Source organism: Podarcis tiliguerta (genome assembly GCF_965153285.1).
Source record: "Podarcis tiliguerta genome assembly, chromosome: 16".
Taxonomy (NCBI): Eukaryota; Metazoa; Chordata; class Lepidosauria; order Squamata; family Lacertidae; genus Podarcis; species Podarcis tiliguerta.
This window is the reverse complement of record NC_139549.1, coordinates 14,334,735-14,355,820: the sequence shown is the minus strand read 5'-3', so window position 1 is coordinate 14,355,820 and position 21,086 is coordinate 14,334,735. Positions and strand designations below refer to the sequence as shown.

Genomic DNA, 21,086 nt, shown 5'->3' with positions numbered 1-21,086 from the left:
TTTTGTTTGTTTGTTGTTTTATTGGCCTCCAGCTCCTCCTTCAAGAAAAACACAGCGAGATCTTCTGTATTACAATGTCACAAGGTCTAGGACATTAAAAATAAAATAAAATAAAAAAGCAAGTTTCTGGAGATGAATCCTGGCAAGTGCCATGAAGGGGGTGGGGCGTAGAGAGAGACTGATAAAGGTATAAAATTAATTTTGGGCAGGGGAGGGAGATGATGTCAGGTTGGAGCTCCACGTGGATGGATGTGAAAGTGGGGTGCAGGCATGCACTATGGATTTGGGGGAGCAGAACCGGAAGTGGTCGAATTCAGCACTTGGATGTTCATAGTGGGGAGGACGAAGAAAATGGTTGTCAGAAGCGGGGAGGGAGACCACCCTCACTGCTTTCTAGCAGCAAGGGACGGGGCCCGGATGTGCTCAGTTTCCCCCGAGGTCCAGTTGTAGCATTTCCTCTGGAGCAAGGGAGAAACGAGGCCAGAACGGAGCACCCAGTTGGGTTTAAGAAACAAAAATCGGGCTGGTTGCCGAGCGACGGGAATCCACTTGGCTTGCACACACGGCCTCAGGGCGCCTGGAGGAAAGTCCCGCTCACCCAGATCCCAAGGCCCTAAGCACAGCCCTAAGTCCCAGAAAAGAGAAACTGAGGGGGAGTCATTGCCAAATCATACTATGGGATCACCAGCCCCCCTCCACCCTGGCTCTGAAGAAGGCTGAGGCCTAGGCCTAATCTAGTATTGCAAGGGCCCATCACAGGACGCTGAGGTGTTGCCAGGGCGACGGTGGGAAGCTTCTCTCCGGGGCTCTTGCCAACCGGGCCTCCGCCTCCTGGGCCTTTCCAGCTGCCACGGTGGTGGGGAGCTCATGCCGCCTTGGGGACAGGGTGCCGGGGTGGCCTCAGGAGCCCCCGAGGCGGCAGCGGCCGATGGAGGGCCGCCCTCCTCCGGTTCCTCAGGCTCTGCTTCCGCAGCAGGTAGCGGGAATACTGCACCTCAGGCATGGCCAGCTTGAGGCACTGTTCGTCCAAGGGGGCGCCCGAGCCCGGCAGGTCGTAGCCCACGATGCCCACCTTGGCGCTGGGCTGCCAGGGCCGCAGCTCCTTGTTCTTGATCTGCATGGCCGGGCGCAGCTGGGGCTGGCCCCCAAAGCAGCGGTGCGCCAGGTGTTCGCAGGCCCGGCGGAGGGCGCGCACCTCCTTCTGGACGCAGTCCTGGCCCACGCGCCTCAGCTTCCGCCAGAAGGTGGCGTTGAAGTGGTCGTAGAGGCGGGCGTCGAGGGCGTTCCAGGCGTGGACCTGGGCCGCCACGCGGGCCGAGGTGATGTTGAGCTTGGACTCGGGGCTGCGCATGTTCAGCTTGACGTAGAGGATGTCCTCCAGGTCCCAGGCCAGAAGACGGCGCAAGAGGACCAGGGACTCATCAAAGTACTCGGCCAGCATCACCAGCGAAAAGATGCCCTCCACTTGGCGGATGAACTCCGGCAAGTAGGTGGGGTCTTCGGGGCTGTGCTCGGGGTCCCCCCCCAGGTCGTACACCAGCGTGTTGTGCGCGTACATGGCATATTTCTCGTGGGGGCGGTAGTAGCGGCGAGGGTCGTCAAGGAAGGCCTCCATGGAGCCGTTGGGCACCCTCTTGTAGGCTGGGCAGTACTGGTTGTAGTAGCTGAAGAGAGACTCGAACATGGCCACCGGCTCGCGCAGGATGGTGACGTAGATGGTGTCGTTGGGCATGAGGCGGTGCAGCTCCTCGCGGTTGAAGCGCAGGTGGCTGGCGATGAGCCGCGGCGGCAGCGTGTAAGGGTGCACGAAGCGGGCCGAGAAGTTGCGCGGGTAGCAGAACTGGTGGTCGCAGGTGTGGTGAGGCAGCGCCACCGTCAGGTTGTGGCGCTCGGCAAAGCGGAAGAGCAGGTTCTGCACGGTGGTGCTGGCCGTCTTGTGGGTCTTCAGGAAGGCCACGGCAGTGTGCTTGGGGCGGGGGGGCGACGGGGGCGCGCAGCTGAAGGGCGCCGACTTTGGGAACCTGGGCAGCGGGGGGCAGAAGCAAGGGGTCCGGTTAGCGGCAGGGGGGTCGAGAGAAATGACAACAACCCCAGAGATGCTTCCTAGTCTCACACCCAAGGCCTCACGGACCCTCCACCCTCTGCTGCCACTTTTTTTGAGCCCTCCCTTCATTTTAATTCCACTCCACCACTTTTTTAAAGCTCCGCTCCTTTCTCCTTCCCAATACCCAGGGCCGGCCCAATTATGAGGCGTGGTGAAGCAGGTGCCTCAGGTGGCAGGTTGGGGACAGCTGGGTGGAGTGGTGGATTCTCATCCTGAGGAGCATGCCATTTTTCACCTCCTGTGCTTGTCTGCCCATCTCCTAGACTGCCACCCCAACCACCCCGAGCTGCCTCCAAATTTTCTCATTTGCCTCAACCGGTAAGACATCATAGGCCATCTTAAAAGTGCCCACTGCCCATTCCCACAACCACCCACCACTCCCTTCTTTTCTTTCTCGTTAGTATTAGTCTGGAATGGTGCCAGGGGTCAGCATCACTGGGCACCTGCAAATGCCCATGCCCTAATAGGGGCCCCACTCCCAATCTCTTGGGCCTCTTCCTCCTTGCTGTTGGTGCGAGTGAGAGGTAAGAGAAGAGAAGAATAAAACTCTCCATACTTTGCCCTCATTCTCTGGGAGGAGGTCTGGATTGGACCCAGAGGGAGAGGTATGCAATTGGGCAGTGGTGGTGGCAGCGGCAGCAGCAAGGAGGTGGTGCACTCAGAACCCCAGATGTTGCTGGACTACAACTCCCATCATCCATAGCTAGCAAGACCAGTGGTCAGGGATGATGGGAACTGTAGTCCAAAAACAGCTAGAGATCCAAGTTTGGGAAGCACTGGCTCAGCCAATGGACAGGGATGATGGGAGTTGTAGCCCAGCAATGTCTGAAGAACAGTGGCCTAGGGCATGCCCAGGGAGGACAGGGGGAAGAGCGTGTTGCCCAAAGGCTGCCCCCAAACCTAGAACTGGCACCAACCCCCGCCATTTCAAAGTCTCCCACACCTACCAGCCGAGGTGGGCACTTTGGTGCAGGAGCAAAGTGCCTGTGCTGAACGCCAGGAGGAGGAGGATGGCTTTCTTGCGCGACATCATCTCAAGGTTGGAGTGCAGCGGTGCAAAGGGCACAGGCTATGCTGAGGGCCCTTATCCAGGCACAGTGCAGGGGCAAGTCCACCCCGGCATGGAGGCTCAGGGCAGGTAGCAGGCAGCGGCCTCCGGCCTTGCGCAGAAGGGGATACCTGCGAGGGGAAGCACAGCACTCAGCAGCAAGTCCTCTCTCTCTCTGTGTATAAAGGAGTCGTGGCAGATCCAACTCAAACAGAGGCACTGTGGTTTCACAGGGGAACTGCTATAATATGCAGGTACAAGAGGTACAAGACGTACACTGCAAGCAATAGCCTCCAGAAGATCAAAAGAGACTATGAGGCTCCGGGCAGGAAATTGAAGCAATTAAATGCACAAATCGTCATCTCATCTGTCCTCCCAGTTGAACGACGTGGCCCAGGGAGAGAGGGGGAAATTGTGGAAGTAAACAGCTGGCTTCGCAAATGGTGTAAACAGAAACAGCAAGCAGACCTAGTGGTGGGAGGAAAAAATCCTTAAATAAGAGACACAGGGGAATGTCTAATGGACTTCAATGTCTGTACACTAATGCACAAAGCATGGGAAATAAACAAGATGAGCTTGAGCTCTTGGTACAGCAAACTAAATATGACATAATAGGCATCACTGAAACCTGGTGGGATAAGTCCCACGATTGGAATGTAAAAATGGAGGGATACAATCTATTTCAGAGAAACAGACCAGACAAGAAAGGAGGAGGAGTGGCGTTATGTGTCAGGGATGTGTATACCTGTGAAGAGATCCAAGATTTAGAACCTCAAAGCCAAAGTGAGAGCATTTGGGTCAAAATTAAGGGAGAGAAGAATAACAGTGACCTCATTGTGGGAGTTTACTATAGATCCCCAAGCCAAACGGAGGACATAGATGATGCCTTCCTGGAACAGATGGCCAAGCATGCAAAAGGAAGGGAGATAGTAGTAATGGGGGACTTCAATTACCCGGATATTTGTTGGATGTCAAACTCAGCCAAGAGCATAAGGTCAAACAGATTCCTCACTGGCCTTGCAGACAACTTCATTGTCCAGAAAGTGGGAGAAGCAACAAGAGGAACAGCCATTTTAGATCTGGTCCTAACCAATGTTGATGACCTGGTTAATGGGGTAGAAGTGGAAGGATCATTAGGCGCAAGTGATCATGCTCTTCTGAAGTTTACTATACAGCGGAAAGGAGCAGCCAAGCATACTAGGACTCAATTTCTTGACTTTAAGAAAGCCGACTTCATAAAACTTAGGGAAGTGCTGGGTGAGATCCCATGGACAGTAATACTAAAAGGAAAGGGAGTTCATGATGGCTGGGAGTTTGTTAAGAGGGAGATAGTAAAAGCACAACTTCAGGCAATACCAATGAGACGGAAACATGGAAGGTGCCTAAAGAAGCCAGGGTGGATATCTAAAGAACTTTTAACTGAGTTAAGATTAAAAAAGGATGTGTACAAAAAAATGGAAAAGGGGGGAAACCACCAAAGAGGAATTCAAACAAATAGCCAGCACGTGTAGACACAAAGTCAGAAAAGCTAAAGCACAGAATGAACTCAGGCTTGCTAGAGAGGTTAAAAGCAACAAAAAAGGCTTCTATGGGTATGTTCGTAGCAAAAGGAAGAACAAAGAAACAGTGGGGTCACTCAGAGGAGAAGATGGTGAAATGCAAACAGGGGACACAGAAAGGGCTGAACTCCTCAATGCCTTCTTTGCCTCAGTCTTCTCCGATAAAGAAAACAATGCCCGACCTGAAGAATTTGGAGGAAATGATTCAGCAGAGAAAACACAGCCCAGAATAACTAAGGAGATAGTACAAGAATACTTGGCTAGTTTAGATGTATTCAAGTCTCCAGGGCCAGATGAACTGCATCCAAGAGTATTAAAAGAACTGGCAGATGTGATCTCAGAACCACTGGCAATCATCTTTGAGAATTCCTGGAGAACAGGCGAAGTCCTGGCAGACTGGAGGAGGGCAAATGTTGTCCCTATTTTCAAAAAGGGGAAAAGAGAGGACCCAAATAATTACCGCCCAGTCAGTCTGACATCAATACCAGGGAAGATTCTGGAGCAGATCATTAAGCAAACCATCTGTGAGCACCTAGAAAGGAATGCTGTGATCACCAATAGTCAGCATGGATTTCTGAAAAATAAGTCATGTCAGACTAACCTGATCTCATTTTTTGACAGAATTACAAGCCTGGTAGATGAAGGGAACGCAGTGGATGTAGTCTGCCTTGATTTCAGCAAGGCATTTGACAAGGTGCCCCATGATATTCTTGTAAAGAAGCTGGCAAAATGCGGTCTTGACTATGCTACCACTCAGTGGATTTGTAACTGGCTGACTGACCGGACCCAAAGGGTGCTCATCAATGGTTCCTCTTCATCCTGGAGAAGAGTGACTAGTGGGGTGCCACAGGGTTCTGTCTTGGGCCCAGTCTTATTCAACATCTTTATCAACGACTTGGACTCAAGGGCATCCTGATCAAATTTGCAGATGACACCAAACTGGGAGGGGTGGCTAACACCCCAGAGGACAGGATCACACTTCAAAACGACCTTGACAGATTAGAGAACTGGGCCAAAACAAACAAGATGAATTTTAACAGGGAGAAATGTAAAGTATTGCACTTGGGCAAAAAAAATGAGAGGCACAAATACAAGATGGGTGACACCTGGCTTGAGAGCAGTACATGTGAAAAGGATCTAGGAGTCTTGGTTGACCACAAACTTGACATGAGCCAACAGTGTGACGCGGCAGCTAAAAAAGCCAATGCAATTCTGGGCTGCATCAATAGGAGTATAGCATCTAGATCAAGGGAAGTTATAGTGCCACTGTATTCTGCTCTGGTCAGACCTCACCTGAAGTACTGTGTCTAGTTCTGGGCACCACAGTTCAAGAAGGACACTGACAAACTGGAATGTGTCCAGAGGAGGGCAACCAAAATGGTCAAAGGCCTGGAAACGATGCCTTATGAGGAACGGCTAAGGGAGCTGGGCATGTTTAGCCTGGAGAAGAGGAGGTTAAGGGGTGATATGATAGCCATGTTCAAATATATAAAAGGATGTCACATAGAGGAGGGAGAAAGGTTGTTTTCTGCTGCTCCAGAGAAGCGGACACGGAGCAATGGATCCAAACTACAAGAAAGAAGATTCCACCTAAACATTAGGAAGAACTTCCTGACAGTAAGAGCTGTTCGACAGTGGAATTTGCTGCCAAGGAGTGTGGTGGAGTCTCCTTCTTTGGAGGTCTTTAAGCAGAGGCTTGACAACCATATGTCAGGAGTGCTCTGATGGTGTTTCCTGCTTGGCAGGGGGTTGGACTCAATGGCCCTTGTGGTCTCTTCCAACTCTATGATTCTATGATTCTATTCTATGATTCTATGAGGTTGTAGCCATTGTAGCCAATGCTAATCCCTCTTAGAGCAGATCCACTGATGGGAAGAAGCAGAAGAAGAAGAAGCTGAGATGGCTAGACTAACTGAGAATTAAAGAACAGAATGAATAAAAGTTTCTTGAAGAACGGAAATGTTTTGTGTAATATTTGAAAAAGTATTACGGTTATGTTAAAGCGTATGCAGGATTGGAAGCATAGCATCAGTTGAGAAATGCAGTTTAATCATTTATAACTAATGTATATAATGGGTAAAATATAAGTAATATAAGGTAAGAATAAGCACCATGGAAGGGTGGATGGGAAGTCAACGGATATGAGAGATTTGTTCTGGCGGTTGTTTAAAAGAATTTGTAAAAATTGAAAAGTTCATTAAAAACTTACAGAGATAATACTAATACTAATAATAACAACAGCAGCAGTAGCAATAACAACAATAAAATATATTACTACTACTACTACTACTACTACTACTACTACTACTACTGCTACTACTACTACTATGCTGCACATATGACTGCTGGGAGGCTTCCAGCAAAATTTAAAAACACCAGAAAACATTCAAAATTTCCCTATACAGGCCCGCCTTCAGATCTCTTTGAAGTTCAGAAGGATGACTAATGTAGGTTTATTCATTTCAATGGGTCTCCTCTGAGTAGAATTTCATGGGAAACACTGGGAGTCATGTGTCTACAGAGTGTGCGGGCCAAGCTCACCCACTGAGAACAAACATGGTAAATAAAATAAATGCTTCACCCACCTGTAAATATCAGATGCTCCAAGTGTCCCTATTTTCCAGGGACAGTCCCAGATTTACAGATGCTGCCCCAGTTTCTGATTTGATCCTGGAATGTCCCACTTTTCCTTAGGACGCCCCTATTTTCATCAGATAAATGTTGGAAGGTATGGAAATATGTGACCCCTGAGCCAAGGAGATAAGTAAATATGCAGCCTTTAAAAGACATCTGAAAGCAGCCCTGCATAGGGAATTTTTTTTTTAATGTTTAATGCTTCATTATGTTTTTATATACGTTGGAAGCCACCCAGAGTGGCTGGGGCAACACAGTCAGATGGGTGAGGTATAAAATAATTAACAAACAAACAATAATGGAATAGGACATCCCTGTTTTCATTGGAGAAATGTTGGAGGGTATGAAATATGTACTCTGGCATCCAATACAACATTTGGTTCCGAACATTATGCGGTAGCTGAATATCTACAAATGAAGTAAAAAAATAAAATGCTACGAAACACTCTTCCAGCTCCAAGTCCTGCCTTCTCTTCTCAAAAGCCTAATTTTGCCTCATTTTGCCCCCCCAATCCAAACTGTGCCCCCCCTTACCGAGTTATTCCTCTTCCCCAGCCTCCAGAACTATATTCCTCCCCTCTGCACTAAAGGGGGGGGGGGATTAAGCTCCTGAACAAACCCTTAAAAACAAACAAAGCAACAATCTCAGAGATGGTTATCTGAAGATGCCCTGAGTGCCCCTTCTCTCCCCCTCCCCAAAAATATCATAAATAGAGGACAAGGGTTTCAAGGTCAGAGAACATGGCAAACAGGCAGAGTTGAGCCCCCAAACCTCTTTATTGAGAAATAACCTGCTAGCACAATCCTAGGAGGGGAGGGGGCAGAGAGAGGAACTTGCCACCAGCTGATCCTTCGACTTACCTGCCTTCAGCAGCTCCGAAAGAGATGTTCATACAAAGCAAACCCCTTTCCCTTCCCACCCAAAGCAAAGCAGCTGTCCTCTCAATTTCACTTTATTTCCTGCTCCCGGGCTGGTTCTTGGCCCCCTGAGCTATCCCTTACCCTCTCTCTCACATACACACATACACATACTGTCCACAGCTGAATGAAGGAGCATCCAGCAATCTCACCCCCACCAGCACCGAGGAAACCAGAGAAAGCCACCAAGTTCACCTTTCTCCGCACAACAGGAGATTAAGTGTCCCAGGACTGGGATCGTTCCTCTCCCCTCCCCACCCGCCTCGCCGCTCTTTTCTGGACGGACTCCAGCAGCTCCTTGCCATGTCCTGTGGAAAGAGGGCAACACAACTGCTCCTGGGACCTGGGCCTGGAATCGCCAAGCACAGCAAACAGAAGCACCCCCACGCCACCCCCTGGCTTTCAGACCTTGGCAGAGAAGCCACCTCGTAGCTGAATAAAGGCCAGAGTCTTTCAGGTATTTCAGACCACAATGGCTGATGTAGTCCAAAACAGCTGTAGGGCTCCAGGTTGCCAAAGGCTGGCCTGTAGCATGAAGGAGTTGTTTATTTACTTATCTATTAGACTTATCTGTATTCCTGCACTGCAGGGGGTTAGGCTAGATGACTCCTGGAGGTCCCTTCCAACCCTATGAGTCTGATTTGTTAGTCGCTTGTTACCCAAAGATCTTCAAGCTCCTTAAAGGTAAAGGTAAAGGGACCCCTGACCATGAGGTCCAGTCGTGGCCGACTCTGGGGTTGCGGCGCTCATCTCGCTTTACTGGCCAAGGGAGCCGGCGTACAGCTTCCGGGTCATGTGGCCAGCATGACTAAGCCGCTTCTGGCGAACCAGAGAAGCACATGGAAACGCCGTTTACCTTCCCACCAGAGTGGTACCTATGTATCTACTTGCACTGGTGTGCTTTCGAACTGCTAGGTTGGCAGGAGTCAAGCTCCTTACAACACGTTTAAAAATGTAAGCCTTCAGTACATTACGCCACTGAAATAATGCATGCCAGCACCTAGAGAGGCTCAGTATGAAGGCAGATCCTGAGGGCTCCCAGTGCTCCTGATCATGCGCAGAGTGCAGTCCCTTCGGCACAGAATAGCCACAAACAGCCTCCCTCTCCAGCACACATTTGGAAGGAGAGCCACTACAGCAGGTGGCAAGTCGTTCTACAGAGGCTCAAGCCTGATTTTCAAAATGCACACAGCTCTCAGTGTCCCCCCGCGCTGGCTCAAAATGGAATTGAATTTTGTAGTCTGTTCTGTTGACATATGCAAAATCTTAAGACTTCTTTTTAGAAGGAAGGAAGGAAGGAAGGAAGGAAGGAAGGAAGGAAGGAAGAAAGAAAGAAAGGGACATACTTCTAGCCCTCGTGAAATTTGCAATGTTCTCTCTGCCATCATTTAGAAGGCAGAGAATTTAGAAATATGTATTAGATTTCTACTTATTTCCTACGAGAAATGGGAGGTGTTTTGCCGAGATTCTTCATTAGTAACTTTAAGCATGTGCAAACTGCTTTTTGTTGCTGCTGGGTGGTTGCAGAAAAGGGTGCAAGTGGCAAACTTATCTGCAGGGGCTAGAAATAATTTTTTGCAGCAGGGCTTGCCCAGGAGAAATAATATGGACATTTCCGCAGTAATGCTGGACCTGGTGAAGAACACCTGCCCTGCATGCAGAAGGCCTCAAGGTCATTGGATAGCTCAGCTAGTACAGCATAAGACTCTTAATCTCGGGGTTGTGGGTTCAAGCCCACACTGGGCAAAAGATTCCTGCATTGCAAGAGGGTTGGACTAGATGACCCTTGTGGTCCCTGCCAACTACAATTCTATGATTCTGTTCCAGTGGCATCTCCAGGTGTGGGCTTGGAAAGACCCCTGTCTGAAACATGGAGAGCTGCTGCCAGTCAGTGTAGGCACTACTGAGTTAGATAGGGGGGGGAATAGATCTGGTTAAGTATAAGGCAGCTTCTGCTGTAAATGCTGTGTGGTTGTGTCCGTCCTTATTGACTTTCAGGAGGAGCTTAAAAGCATTCCTGTTCACTCAGGCATTCGATGGTTGGAAGATACTGTTCCTGGCAACTCTGAAGTCACTGGCTGAGATAATGGGGGTTGTTTGAAACTGTTTTTAGAATGTTTTTTTAATGATGCTCTTTTAATTATGTGTTTGCTGCCCTGGACTCCTTTGGACGGGAGATTTAAATAGAAATGAGAAAAAGACGACGACGACAACGACAAGCTGTGTGGCTTGTTTAAAATCACGATGAACTCGCTGACATCCAATGAGGCTGAATGACAATTCAGGACAGACAAAAGTCCTCCTTCACGCAGCACGTAGTTAAACTACAGAACTGGCTCTCATAAGATGGAGAGAAAGATGACTTGGAAAGAGAATTGGGCTCATTCATGGAGAACAAGGCTATCTGTGGCTACTAGTCATGATGGCTATATACAACTTTTCGAGGATCAAGGGCGATGGAAGCTATTCATTACCAAAGGACATAATGGCTAAAAAATTTACCGGGGTCAAAAGCTACCAAAAAGAACTGCTTTGTGTAATCACTCCAAAAGATAATGGCCATCCCATTTTTAGAACTGCGACTCATGAACTCTAATAATAATAATAATAATAATAATAATAATAATAATAATAATTGTATTATTTATACCCCAGCCGCTCTAGCTAAAGGTGTTGGTTTCATGACACAATGAAAATGAAATCCAGTTCAAAGGAGAAATTACTGCAGGAGGAAGACCTGACCCAAGAGAAGGAACTGCAAGAGCACATGAGATACCCCAGGAAATTGTGCAGAGAAGTATACGAGGGTGGCAGGAGTGGGGCAACTCACAGACAGGCTGCTATTAACAAGACAGCTATGGCCAGTCCTGGATCGCTTAACCAGAGTTGTCCATGCATTGGTAACCTCAAGGCTAGACTACTGCAATGTGCTCTGTGTGAGGCGGCCCTTGAGGTTGATCCAGAGACTGCAGCTAGTGCAGAATGAGACAGCTGGGTTAATTGTTGGAGAAACTACTGCCAGGATATAGTACCTCATCTGCACTGGCTGACAATCAGCTGCTGGGCTAAATTCAAAGTTCTGATACTAACCCAGGCTTCCTCAAACTCGGCCCTCCAAATGTTTTTGAGACTACAATTCCCATCATCCCTGACCACTGGTCCTGCTAGCTAGGGATCATGGGAGTTGTAGGCCAAAAACATCTGGAGGGCCGAGGTTGAGGAAACCTGTACTAACCTGTAAGGCCTTCGACAGCTCAGGACCTGGTCACTGGAGAGACTGCCTTAATCCTTATATGCCTAGTAGGTCACTGCAGTCTGCAGAAGAGTTTCTCATTGAAGCTCCAAAATACCAGCAGCCTGGAGCAGGGCTTTCACCGTGGCTGCCCCTGTTCTGTGGAACAACATTTCCGTCAAGGTATGACAGGTGCCTTTCTGGAAGCAACTGAAGACATTTTAGTTTCAACAAGCATTTCCAGCTGGATGGAAGGGTGTTCTCAAACCTATTTTCAATTTCATTTTTGCAGTGTTTTTTAATACCATTGTAGCTGGTTTTTGTGGTGTGTTTGCAAATCATCTTCCTATATTAATGAAATAAGAACGACAAAACCAATAAACTTAAGCAATAACAATTAACGATGAAAAGTTTATAATGGGCCTTGATGGAAAACTATTTCTGGCAAGGAGAGCGCAAGGAGGAGGATTTAAAAGGTATTAGTGGGAAGAACGGCCAGCATGAGGAAAGGTTTGCCACAACTGTTTAAAAAAGAGAATCCATTTTGTACAAGCAGGCCCTGTGGAGAATTAAAGTCTGGAAAACGTAAATGAGATAACGGAGAGAGGCAGCAAAAGTCACTGTTTCTGGCATCCGTTGCAAGGGCAGACCAGGGACAAAAAAAGAAGTCGATGTGGATATAAAAATAGGCATAAGAAAATTATTCCGTTGAAGTTAGACGTAGGAGCCGAAGTCAACCAACACAAATGAACCATAAAGTGTTGGCGGGTTTGTGAGGGTGTGTTTTCAGTGTTGTATAGTGTTCCTTACACTGTGTTCCTCAGGGCCAGCTCAAAAGATTTTGCTGCCTGAGGCGAAGGACAAGATGGCTCCCTCCCACATACAGGAGCCAACTGGAATGGCGGTGGAATCTTACTCCAACATCTTTCCCTGCACTTGAGGGCAGCAGGCTGGCATAGAGGGTACAGGGCAGGTCACATGGCACTGACATCTCTGGCTACTCCTCATACTCAGCACCTGCTGCCTGAGGCAGCTGCATCATTGTAGGACCAGGCCTGGTGTTCCTGCCACCCCAAATGGGACATTCAGATGACACCATCGTCCTTTCACAACCATTGTTCTGTGCCTTGCATTTGTCCATCTTTTCTGCTAATGCGGAAGGCCCAAAGATCCAGAACAGCAGTGGGGGGGGGGAAAGCCCATCTTAGGTGTGGGCATTCCTTTGGGCCAGTGTGGTGTAGTGGTTAAGAGCGGTAGTCTCGTAATCTGGGGAACCGGGTTCGCGTCTCCGCTCCTCCACATGCAGCTGCTGGGTGACCTTGGGCCAGTCACACTTCTCTGAAGTCTCTCAGCCCCACTCACCTCACAGAGTGTTTGTTGTGGGGGAGGAAGGGAAAGGAGAATGTTAGCCACTTTGAGACTCCTTAGGGCAATGATAAAGTGGGATATCAAATCCAAACTCTTCTTCTTCTTCTTCTTCTTCTTCTTCTTCTTCTTCTTCTTCTTCTTCTTCTTCTCCCCAGGTTTAAGTGTGTGTAGTTTTGACATCACTGGAGGCTCTCCTCCAACCACTCCTCTTCCCTTCTGGTTGCTCCTCACACAAGGCCGTTTCATTCTGGTCTTCCACCATTGTGTCAGGACCTGCTTTTACCCTCAGTTCTTCTCTGCTGCATTTATTTCTGAAGAAGAGCTCATTGCTCAGAACCTCCATGCAGGGAAAGTGGGCAAGTTCCCACATCTTCTCCTGCCCCCCAAACATAGCATCAAAATACAGCAGGGTTCGCACAGTCCCCTAAGCTCAACTATGATGGGTTCAGTGATTTGGCTTAGCATGTTTCCCTAACCCAGGCTCATGGGGTGGTGGTTTTGATTTCTGCTTCAGACAAACCATGAGCTGAAACCAAGGTTTGCTCTACAGCTGGCAAATAATAAATAATAAATAGTAAAATTTATTTATACCCCACCCTCCCCGGCCAGAGCCGGGCTCAGAGCAGCTAACACCAGTAAAATTACAGTAAAAACATAATGGGGGGGGGGGGGAAACCACCAATTTAAAATACAGGTTAAAATGCAATTTAAAATGCAGCCTCATTTTAAAAGTAGCCCATAGATCAAAACCATAAGGGGAGGGAAACATAAGGGTCAGACTGAGTCCAAACCAAAGGCCAGGCGGAACAGCTCTGTCTTGCAGGCCCTGTGGAAAGATGTCAAGTCCCGCAGGGCCCTAGCCTCTTGTGACAGAGCGTTCCACCAAGTCAGGGCCAGTACTGAAAAGGCGCTGGCCCTAGTTGAGAGCAATCTAACCACCTTGCGACTTGGACCTCCAAAGTGTTGTCATTTGTGGACCTTAAGGTCCTCCGCGGGGCATACCAGGAGAGGCGGTCCCATAGGTACGTGGGTCCTAGGCTGCATAGGAGACTGAGAGGAGATACGACAGCCATCTTCAAATATCTCAAGGACTGTCACATGGAAGATGGAGCAGGCTTGTTTTCTCTTGTTCTGGAGGGTAGGACTTGAACCAATGGATTCAACTGAATGCAGATTGGCTCTTACCTTCTAGACTCAACAGTGTATTCTGTGACCAATAATAAAATATTTACTTTCAAAAAAAACCACACAAAAAACAACAACAATGGATTCAAGTTGCAAGAAAGGAGATTCTGACTAAACATCAGGAAGAACTTTCTGACAGTAAGAACTGTTTGACAGTGGAAATGACTCCCTTGGGAGGCGGTGGACTCTCCTTCCTTAGAGGATGGATGACCACCTGTCATGAATGCTTTAGTTGAGATTCCTGCATTGCCGGGGGCTGGACTGGATGACCCTCAGGGTCCCTTCCAACTCTACGATTCTATGACTCTACGATCTTTTCATTTCAAGCAGCTTTCAGTTCATGTGCACTGCATTCTGGATTGCTTTTAAAGTGCTGCTTTTTCAAAGCATTTTCTAGTTTAGAGCTCCAGAAGGACTGTGATTTACTAGGGAAGGGTACCCCACCCCAAACAATGCTGTCTATAATAAATAAAAAAGGACGGTTAGAAGGCTTTCTCCATGGGTCTTGGAGATTGCAACAGGCTACCCGTGAAGCAACAGAGAGCCCAGAGGCTGGCAGGGCCAGACCCATGACTGCAAAGAGAAAATTTAGATCACACCCATCACCTTGAACTCGGAGCCCAGAAGGCAGCACAGCTAACAAGGGCAGACGGCCTATTTCAACAGCCACCAATACCTCCATGAGAGAGGCTGATCGAAAGGTGGGTGAACCAAATTGACTTCCTTTCTCAATCAAAGTTGTCAGCAGAGAGAGAGAGAGAGAGAGAGAGAGAGAGAGAGAGAGAGAGGAGGCTCCTCCTGTTATTTTCCACCCTAACCAACTTCCATTTCCACCACCTGAAAATCCAGAACTAAGGACTGAATGGAAAACTTGACAATTAAAAATGTGGAACCTGCCCCCATCTCCTCGAACCCGCTACCCACTCGCCATTTCAGAGCCGAGAGACGCAGCACCTGGCTCCCAGTACACCAGCCACTAAACCTCTCTGCCCTTCACTGGAATCTAGGCCACAGACTTCACCCGATCAATGAGCACGAGCCTCAGGGGTGAGGTGGAAACTTGACAGCTCCCCGTCCCTCGATAAATCCATGCGCAGCTAGAGAGAGCGCCGGAGGGCCAGGGAGGGGGAGTTGGGCGATCAGAGCAGGGGCACGCAAAAGCTAGTTTGCAAAATGCACCCACAGCCCTTTCCTCTCTGAGCCAACCTTTCCTCCTCTCCTCACCCCAGTTCTAAGGGCCCTCCCAGACTGGTGGGTTTCTTGCAGGCATTTTCCACAATGTGTTGCTGGTGGAATAATAGCAATGACAAACCTAGACAGCATCTTAAAAAGCAGAGACATCACCTTGCCAACAAAGGTCTGTATAGTTAAAGCTATGGTTTTCCCAGTAGTGATGTATGGAAGTGAGAGCTGGACCATAAAGAAGGCTGATCGCCGAAGAATTGATGCTTTTGAATTATGGTGCTGGAGGAGACTCTTGAGAGTCCCATGGACTGCAAACCTCTCCATTCTGAAGGAAATCAGCCCTGAGTGCTCACTGGAAGGACAGATCGTGAAGCTGAGGCTCCAATAGTTTGGCCACCTCATGAAAAGAGAAGACTCCCTGGAAAAGACCCTGATGTTGGGAAAGATGGGGGGCACAAGGAGAAGGGGACGACAGAGGACGAGATGGTTGGACAGTGTTCTTGAAGCTACCAGCATGAGTTTGACCAAACTGCAGGAGGCAGTGGAAGACAGGAGTGCCTGGTGTGCTCTGGTCCATGGGGTCACGAAGAGTCGGACACGACTAAATGACTAAACAACAACAACAGTGGAGGATTTAGACCAGACCGTCCACACAGCGTTCAGCTTTGAGAATCGTTCTGCAATGTAAGCCAATTGTCACTGTATTATTGCTGTCTGAAGGGCACTACAACAGTGCAAAGCAGAACCAAAAAGTCAACGACGCTCCAGAATATTGGTGGTACGAAATGCTGCAAGTTTTTCAGCAGGAGATAATGAGATATGCACCAATCGCAAACGAAGCCACCCTGAACCTTTTGCACAGATGCAAATAGTATCGAAGGGGGGGGAGGGTTGCTTATAACCACCCCGATACCACTCTGAGCACAAACAGTTGTGTATGCACAATAAAAAAGGGTTGTCTGGAGGGGGCTTAGGGTTCTGCCAATTTGCTATCCTGAATTTCCAGGAGGGAAACCTAGAAATTCAAACGCAATCGTCAAGGAAAAAAGGCAGGATGGCAGGGAGGCAGCAGCAAAGATGAAAGCTGATTAATTTGCACATCAGAATTAAGAGGCAGGAAAGGCCTTGTGGGGAGGAAGAGAGGAGAGAGACTGGACTGGAGAAAGAAATCTTTCAAATTCCTGAATGCTGGTTGCCACATTTCAGAGCACCCAGGCAGAAGGAGCTTAGAATTTTTGTTTTTCAAATCTTTGGATGCAGTCCCCAGGCACAGCTACTTGGGAGTACATTCTCCGTCAACCTCAGCCAGGCTCGTTTCTTTGAAACCACTTATTATCCACAGTGGGTTCGAAAGACCTGCGAGGCCTGGGTTCAAATCCTGCCTCTGCCAGGGGCTTTGTGCAAGTCACCCACCCTCTCTTAGCCTCAACTCCTGGAAAATGGGGAGGCGGTGTCCTTGTGAGTCCCAAATAAAGCAAGGGCTTTTAAAAAGCAGCTAGCAAGTTTGAAAAAATCATTATTGCTAGTATTATGAATAGCCACCGCTGCAACCATCCAGCTAGTCTGCCTTTTAGGCGGCACTTGGACTTGCCCATTCAGGTGGAAACAAGGAGGACTGGCTACCTGCCTAGTCCCAAGAAGTATCCATTACCTGCCATCCACCGGCTCCTCCGTGCCAGGTTACCTGGGCTCAGATTACTGCTAATGATTACACAGGACAAGGTTCCAGCAAAGGTGACCTGGTTTTAGAATGCACTGCAAGAGCCCGTTCACAGTCGCCGCCCCGGGCCTCTCAGAGAGGCTGGAGGAAGGTGACAGCAAATCGGGAGGGCCCAATGCCCATAGATCGCCTCTAACCACTGCATACCACTCCCCTTCTACACTGGAACATAAAGGCTACAGCAGGAGTGAGGAACCCTGATCATCGGCTCCTGATCGGCTCCCGACTGGGGCTGATGGGAGACGGAGTCCAGCCAAGTTTGTAGAGCTACAGGTTCCCCCGCCCCTGAACTACAGGAATGCTTCTGAACTTCAGTTAGTAGCTATTACTCCACTCCTCCCTTCCAGATAGTGGAGTCCGTCACCACCTGCCGGAGGTGGATTGCAAAACGAGACACATATCCCACCCCACTGCTTTAAGAAACTTGTCAGAACTCATTTTTCTCCCACGGCCTCAAAAAGACCCAGGTGTCCTGGCCCCCAGGCCCATAGCCTTGCCAAAAACTTACAGGACCCTTACAGGACTCTTCTTCTCTTCTTCTTCTTGTGGAACCCAGATATCTGACTTGGAAGAGCTACATGAAAGGTCCCACCATCTCCCCCTGTAAGGATCAGACATTTGCCTACAGGGAAATCTCTAACCGGTTTGCATATATCCTAACAGAAAGGGAATCGTTATGACAACTGCGATGCACATTACTCATTCAAAACCGAAGAATACTACTGAAAATTTAATAATAATAACTCCACATTTTAAGTGACATGACCAAGCAACAAAATACATCCTTAAAATACGTCCTTTTAATTGTGAATTATGAGCATTTGTGCTCATGATGGTATCAGGGCACTTTCAGTAAGGTTTTGCACATGCCAAAGTTTGGGGTAAACATACTTGCTTGATTTCCAGTTGATTCATGCCTGTCCAATTGCTTCCTGCTAAAATCCTGTAACATTTTATATTACAGTGGTACTTCGGGTTACAGACGCTTCAGGTTACAGACTCCACTAACCCAGAAATAGTACCTCGGGTTAAGAACTTTGCTTCAGTTTCAGGTTAAGAACGGACCTCCAGAACAAATTAAGTTCTTAACCCAAGGTACCACTGTATAGACGTTCCTGTTTATTTCTTTGTCCCTCTTTTTGCACTATAGGGCAAGGGGGGCCCCTCCAGGAGGCAATGGTGTAATAGCCTTGAGTAATCATCACAGAGGGACGCGGATGGCGCTGTGGTCTAAACCACTGAGCTTCTTGGACTTGCCAATCAGAAGGTTGGTGGTTTGAATCCCCGCGACGGGTGAGCTCCCGTTGCTCGGTCCTAGCTTCTGCCAACCTAGCAGCTTGAAAGCATGCCAGTGCAAGTAGATAAATAGGTACCACTCCGGTGGGAAGGTAAACAGAGTTTCCGTGTGCTGCTCTGGATTCGCCAGAAGCGGCTCACTCATGCTGGCCACATGACCTGGAAAAACTGTCTGCGGACAAACGTCGACTCCCTCGGCCAGTAAAGCAAGATGAGCACCGCAACCCCAAAGCTGTTCGCGACTGGACTTAATTGTCAGGGGTCCTTTACTTTTTTAAGCATCACAGAACCACTAACGCGGTGGAATTGCGTGTGGGTGGTCCGGTTAGAAATCCACCAATGATGCACTTTTCCAGGGGTCAGTAAACCTTTTCAGCAGGAGGCCGGTCCACTGTCCCTCAGACCTTGTGGGGGGCCGGACTATTTTTTGGGGGGTGGGAAATGAACGAATTCCTATGCCCCACAAATAACCCAGAGATGCATTTTAAAAATGACACATGTAAAAACATGCAGATTCCCGGACCATCTGCGGGCCAGATTTAGAAGGCGATTGGGCTGGATCCGGCCCCCAGGCCTTAGTTTGCCTACCCATGCACTATTACTTCATCAGTGACATGTTGCGGACTACACCCTCCAAAGACGACAAACCCCCAAAACACAGCATCAAAATACAGCAGGGTTTGCACCCTAAGCCCAACTATGACGGGTTCAATGATTTGGCTAAGCAGGTTTCCCTAACCCAGGCTCACGGAGTGGTGGTTTTGTTTTCTGCTCCAGACAAACAATGAGCTGCACCCAAGGTTTGCTGTACGCCTGGAAGAGAGGAGACCGAGAGGAGATATGATAGCCTTCTTCAAATACCTCAAGGGCTGTCACATGGAAGAGGGAGCAAGCTTGTTTCCTCCTGCTCCGGAGTATAGGGCTTGAACCAACGGCTTCAAGTTACAAGAAAGGAGATTCTGAGTAAGAGCTGTTCAATATTCAATACTTCTTTCACTTGGCGGTGAGTCCTGGAGGACTTGCTCCCTGCCGTGACGGAGCTACAGAAACGGAGGCTGCTGAAGAGGTCAGAGACCCAGGTCACTGAGTCTGGGCTTCCACAGCCACCAGCTACCATAAACTACCATTGGCAGGACTGGCAACAACAGCAGCAGATATGTTGTATGCTTACGATAATGTTTTATTCTCTTGCTAATTATGCTGTTTTAAATGTGCATGTTATATTTGTTTTCTCTTCAAAGGTTTAAGAGCTCCCCCCCCCCCCGTTAACTTTGCTGCGATGAATGTGCATTCTGTAGCTGACCTCCATTACAACGCTTTCTTTTGAAACCTTTAAGACAATATTCTAGCTTCCTGTTAATTATGTTGCTTTGAATGTTGACTTCATATTTGACTTTCTTCAGTCATGTTTCATTCCGGATTCTTTCATTTGATGTTTCAATGTCGGCTGTAAATTGCTTTGAGCTCTCCCTCCCCCTTAAAAATATAAAATGTAGGGCAGGCAGAAATCCCACAGGTACAGCTTTGCCTGTCAGATCTTCTTCCTGCCAGCAAAATGCTGCGACCCGTCCAGTTGCTGTTGAAACAATGCTGACCCCTGCCAAGGAAACAGGACCTGTCCTACGTGATTGTGAGTCTGTAGCATTGCAATTTTCCAAAACGAAGACAATCCCCCCCTCCAACCCCCTGGGAACAGAAAGGATTTGGGATGTCGACAGAGCACTGAGATTCTGCTTTACCCTCTCCTTCTTCTGCATGCTCCCAGCTCTTGGGAACAAGAATGAATTATCTATCTTTAGAACCCACTTTGCCCCCTTGAACCGCTTCTCACAGGAAATGAATATATATATATATATATATATATATATATAGGAATGATGCAACATTCTTATTGTTTCCAGCATGGGTGAGACATCTTCCCCAACTGCTGGACACAGGGAGGCATAATTGCCTTCATTCTATAGCGACTGTTTTTTGCTTACTTCATTCAAACAACATGCATGGATCCCCGCAAGCCACAATTAAGAGGGCGGCAATGAAGACCTGACCTTCTCGTAGCAGGGAAAGGAAAGGTTTCAGAGCTCAGGGTGACTTGGGAGCCCTTTCTCCAGCAAGAAGGCAGAAAAGCACTCTTGGCATGGTCAGGGGCACTCTTTTAACCAGAACTTAGAAGCACTGTGGGAGGGGGGCAGATTCCAGAGCCACTCTTTGGGGCACATAATAATTCTATCTCTTTAGGCTCATCCAGGCTTTGTATGGCTGTTGTGTCTGCTTCAGGGAACACCATAAAAAGTGGGGTCCCAGAGGGCTGCAGTCAGGTACAGTTCTCTCTCTCCCTACCCCAAACATATGTGCAATCCTGCACCCCTGCATGTTTGTCCTTCGTTCTCACTCCACCCCTCTCAATCCGTTCTCCCGTAGCAAATGTCGGGCCAGCTGGGGCTAAACTCAGCGGAAGATGTGAAATCTTGCTATGTTTTCCATCGGGGGCAAGGAAACCTCTGGCCCAGCTGTGTTGGGCTCCCCTCCACCTCAAATGCCACCTTAGGGCTCATTGAGGTCCATCCTTGTCCTGAGGGGAGGAGAGAACTGGCTTTCAGAAAGCCCCCCCCCCCATTGCAACTTTGCCATATTATGATAGGGGAAACCTGTGGCCACCCAGATGTTGCCACAGTACAACTCCCATCATCCCTGGTGTTATGTACTGAAGTTCTCACCCTGGACCAGCAGGGGTATACTGTAGATAGTTTTCACTCAGGTCCACATATGCAAATAAGGGATTGAAAGAGACGTTCAGTGATTGGATATTTACAGAAAGTAGTTACTGTTGCTGTCTA

The 21,086-nt window shown here is 48.4% G+C and overlaps 1 protein-coding gene across 3 annotated transcripts in view; it reads right to left on the bottom strand.

Moving 5' to 3' along the window:
* Window positions 1-21,086, bottom strand: part of GAL3ST3 (galactose-3-O-sulfotransferase 3) — a 30,683-nt gene continuing 9,597 nt past the window's right edge. Inside the window, exons 1-3 of one of the 3 annotated variants that reach the window (XM_083416956.1) lie at window positions 8,207-8,949; window positions 3,052-3,283; window positions 1-2,021 (exon numbers count right to left, since the gene is read on the bottom strand). In XM_083416956.1, the coding sequence (XP_083273082.1) occupies window positions 866-2,021; window positions 3,052-3,137 (1,242 nt within the window). In that variant the 5' untranslated portion in view covers window positions 3,138-3,283; window positions 8,207-8,949 and the 3' untranslated portion in view covers window positions 1-865. Of the gene's footprint in view, window positions 2,022-3,051; window positions 3,284-7,296; window positions 7,907-8,206; window positions 8,950-21,086 lie in introns of those variants that run through there. The other 2 variants (XM_083416955.1, XM_083416957.1) reach the window with 2 other exon arrangements.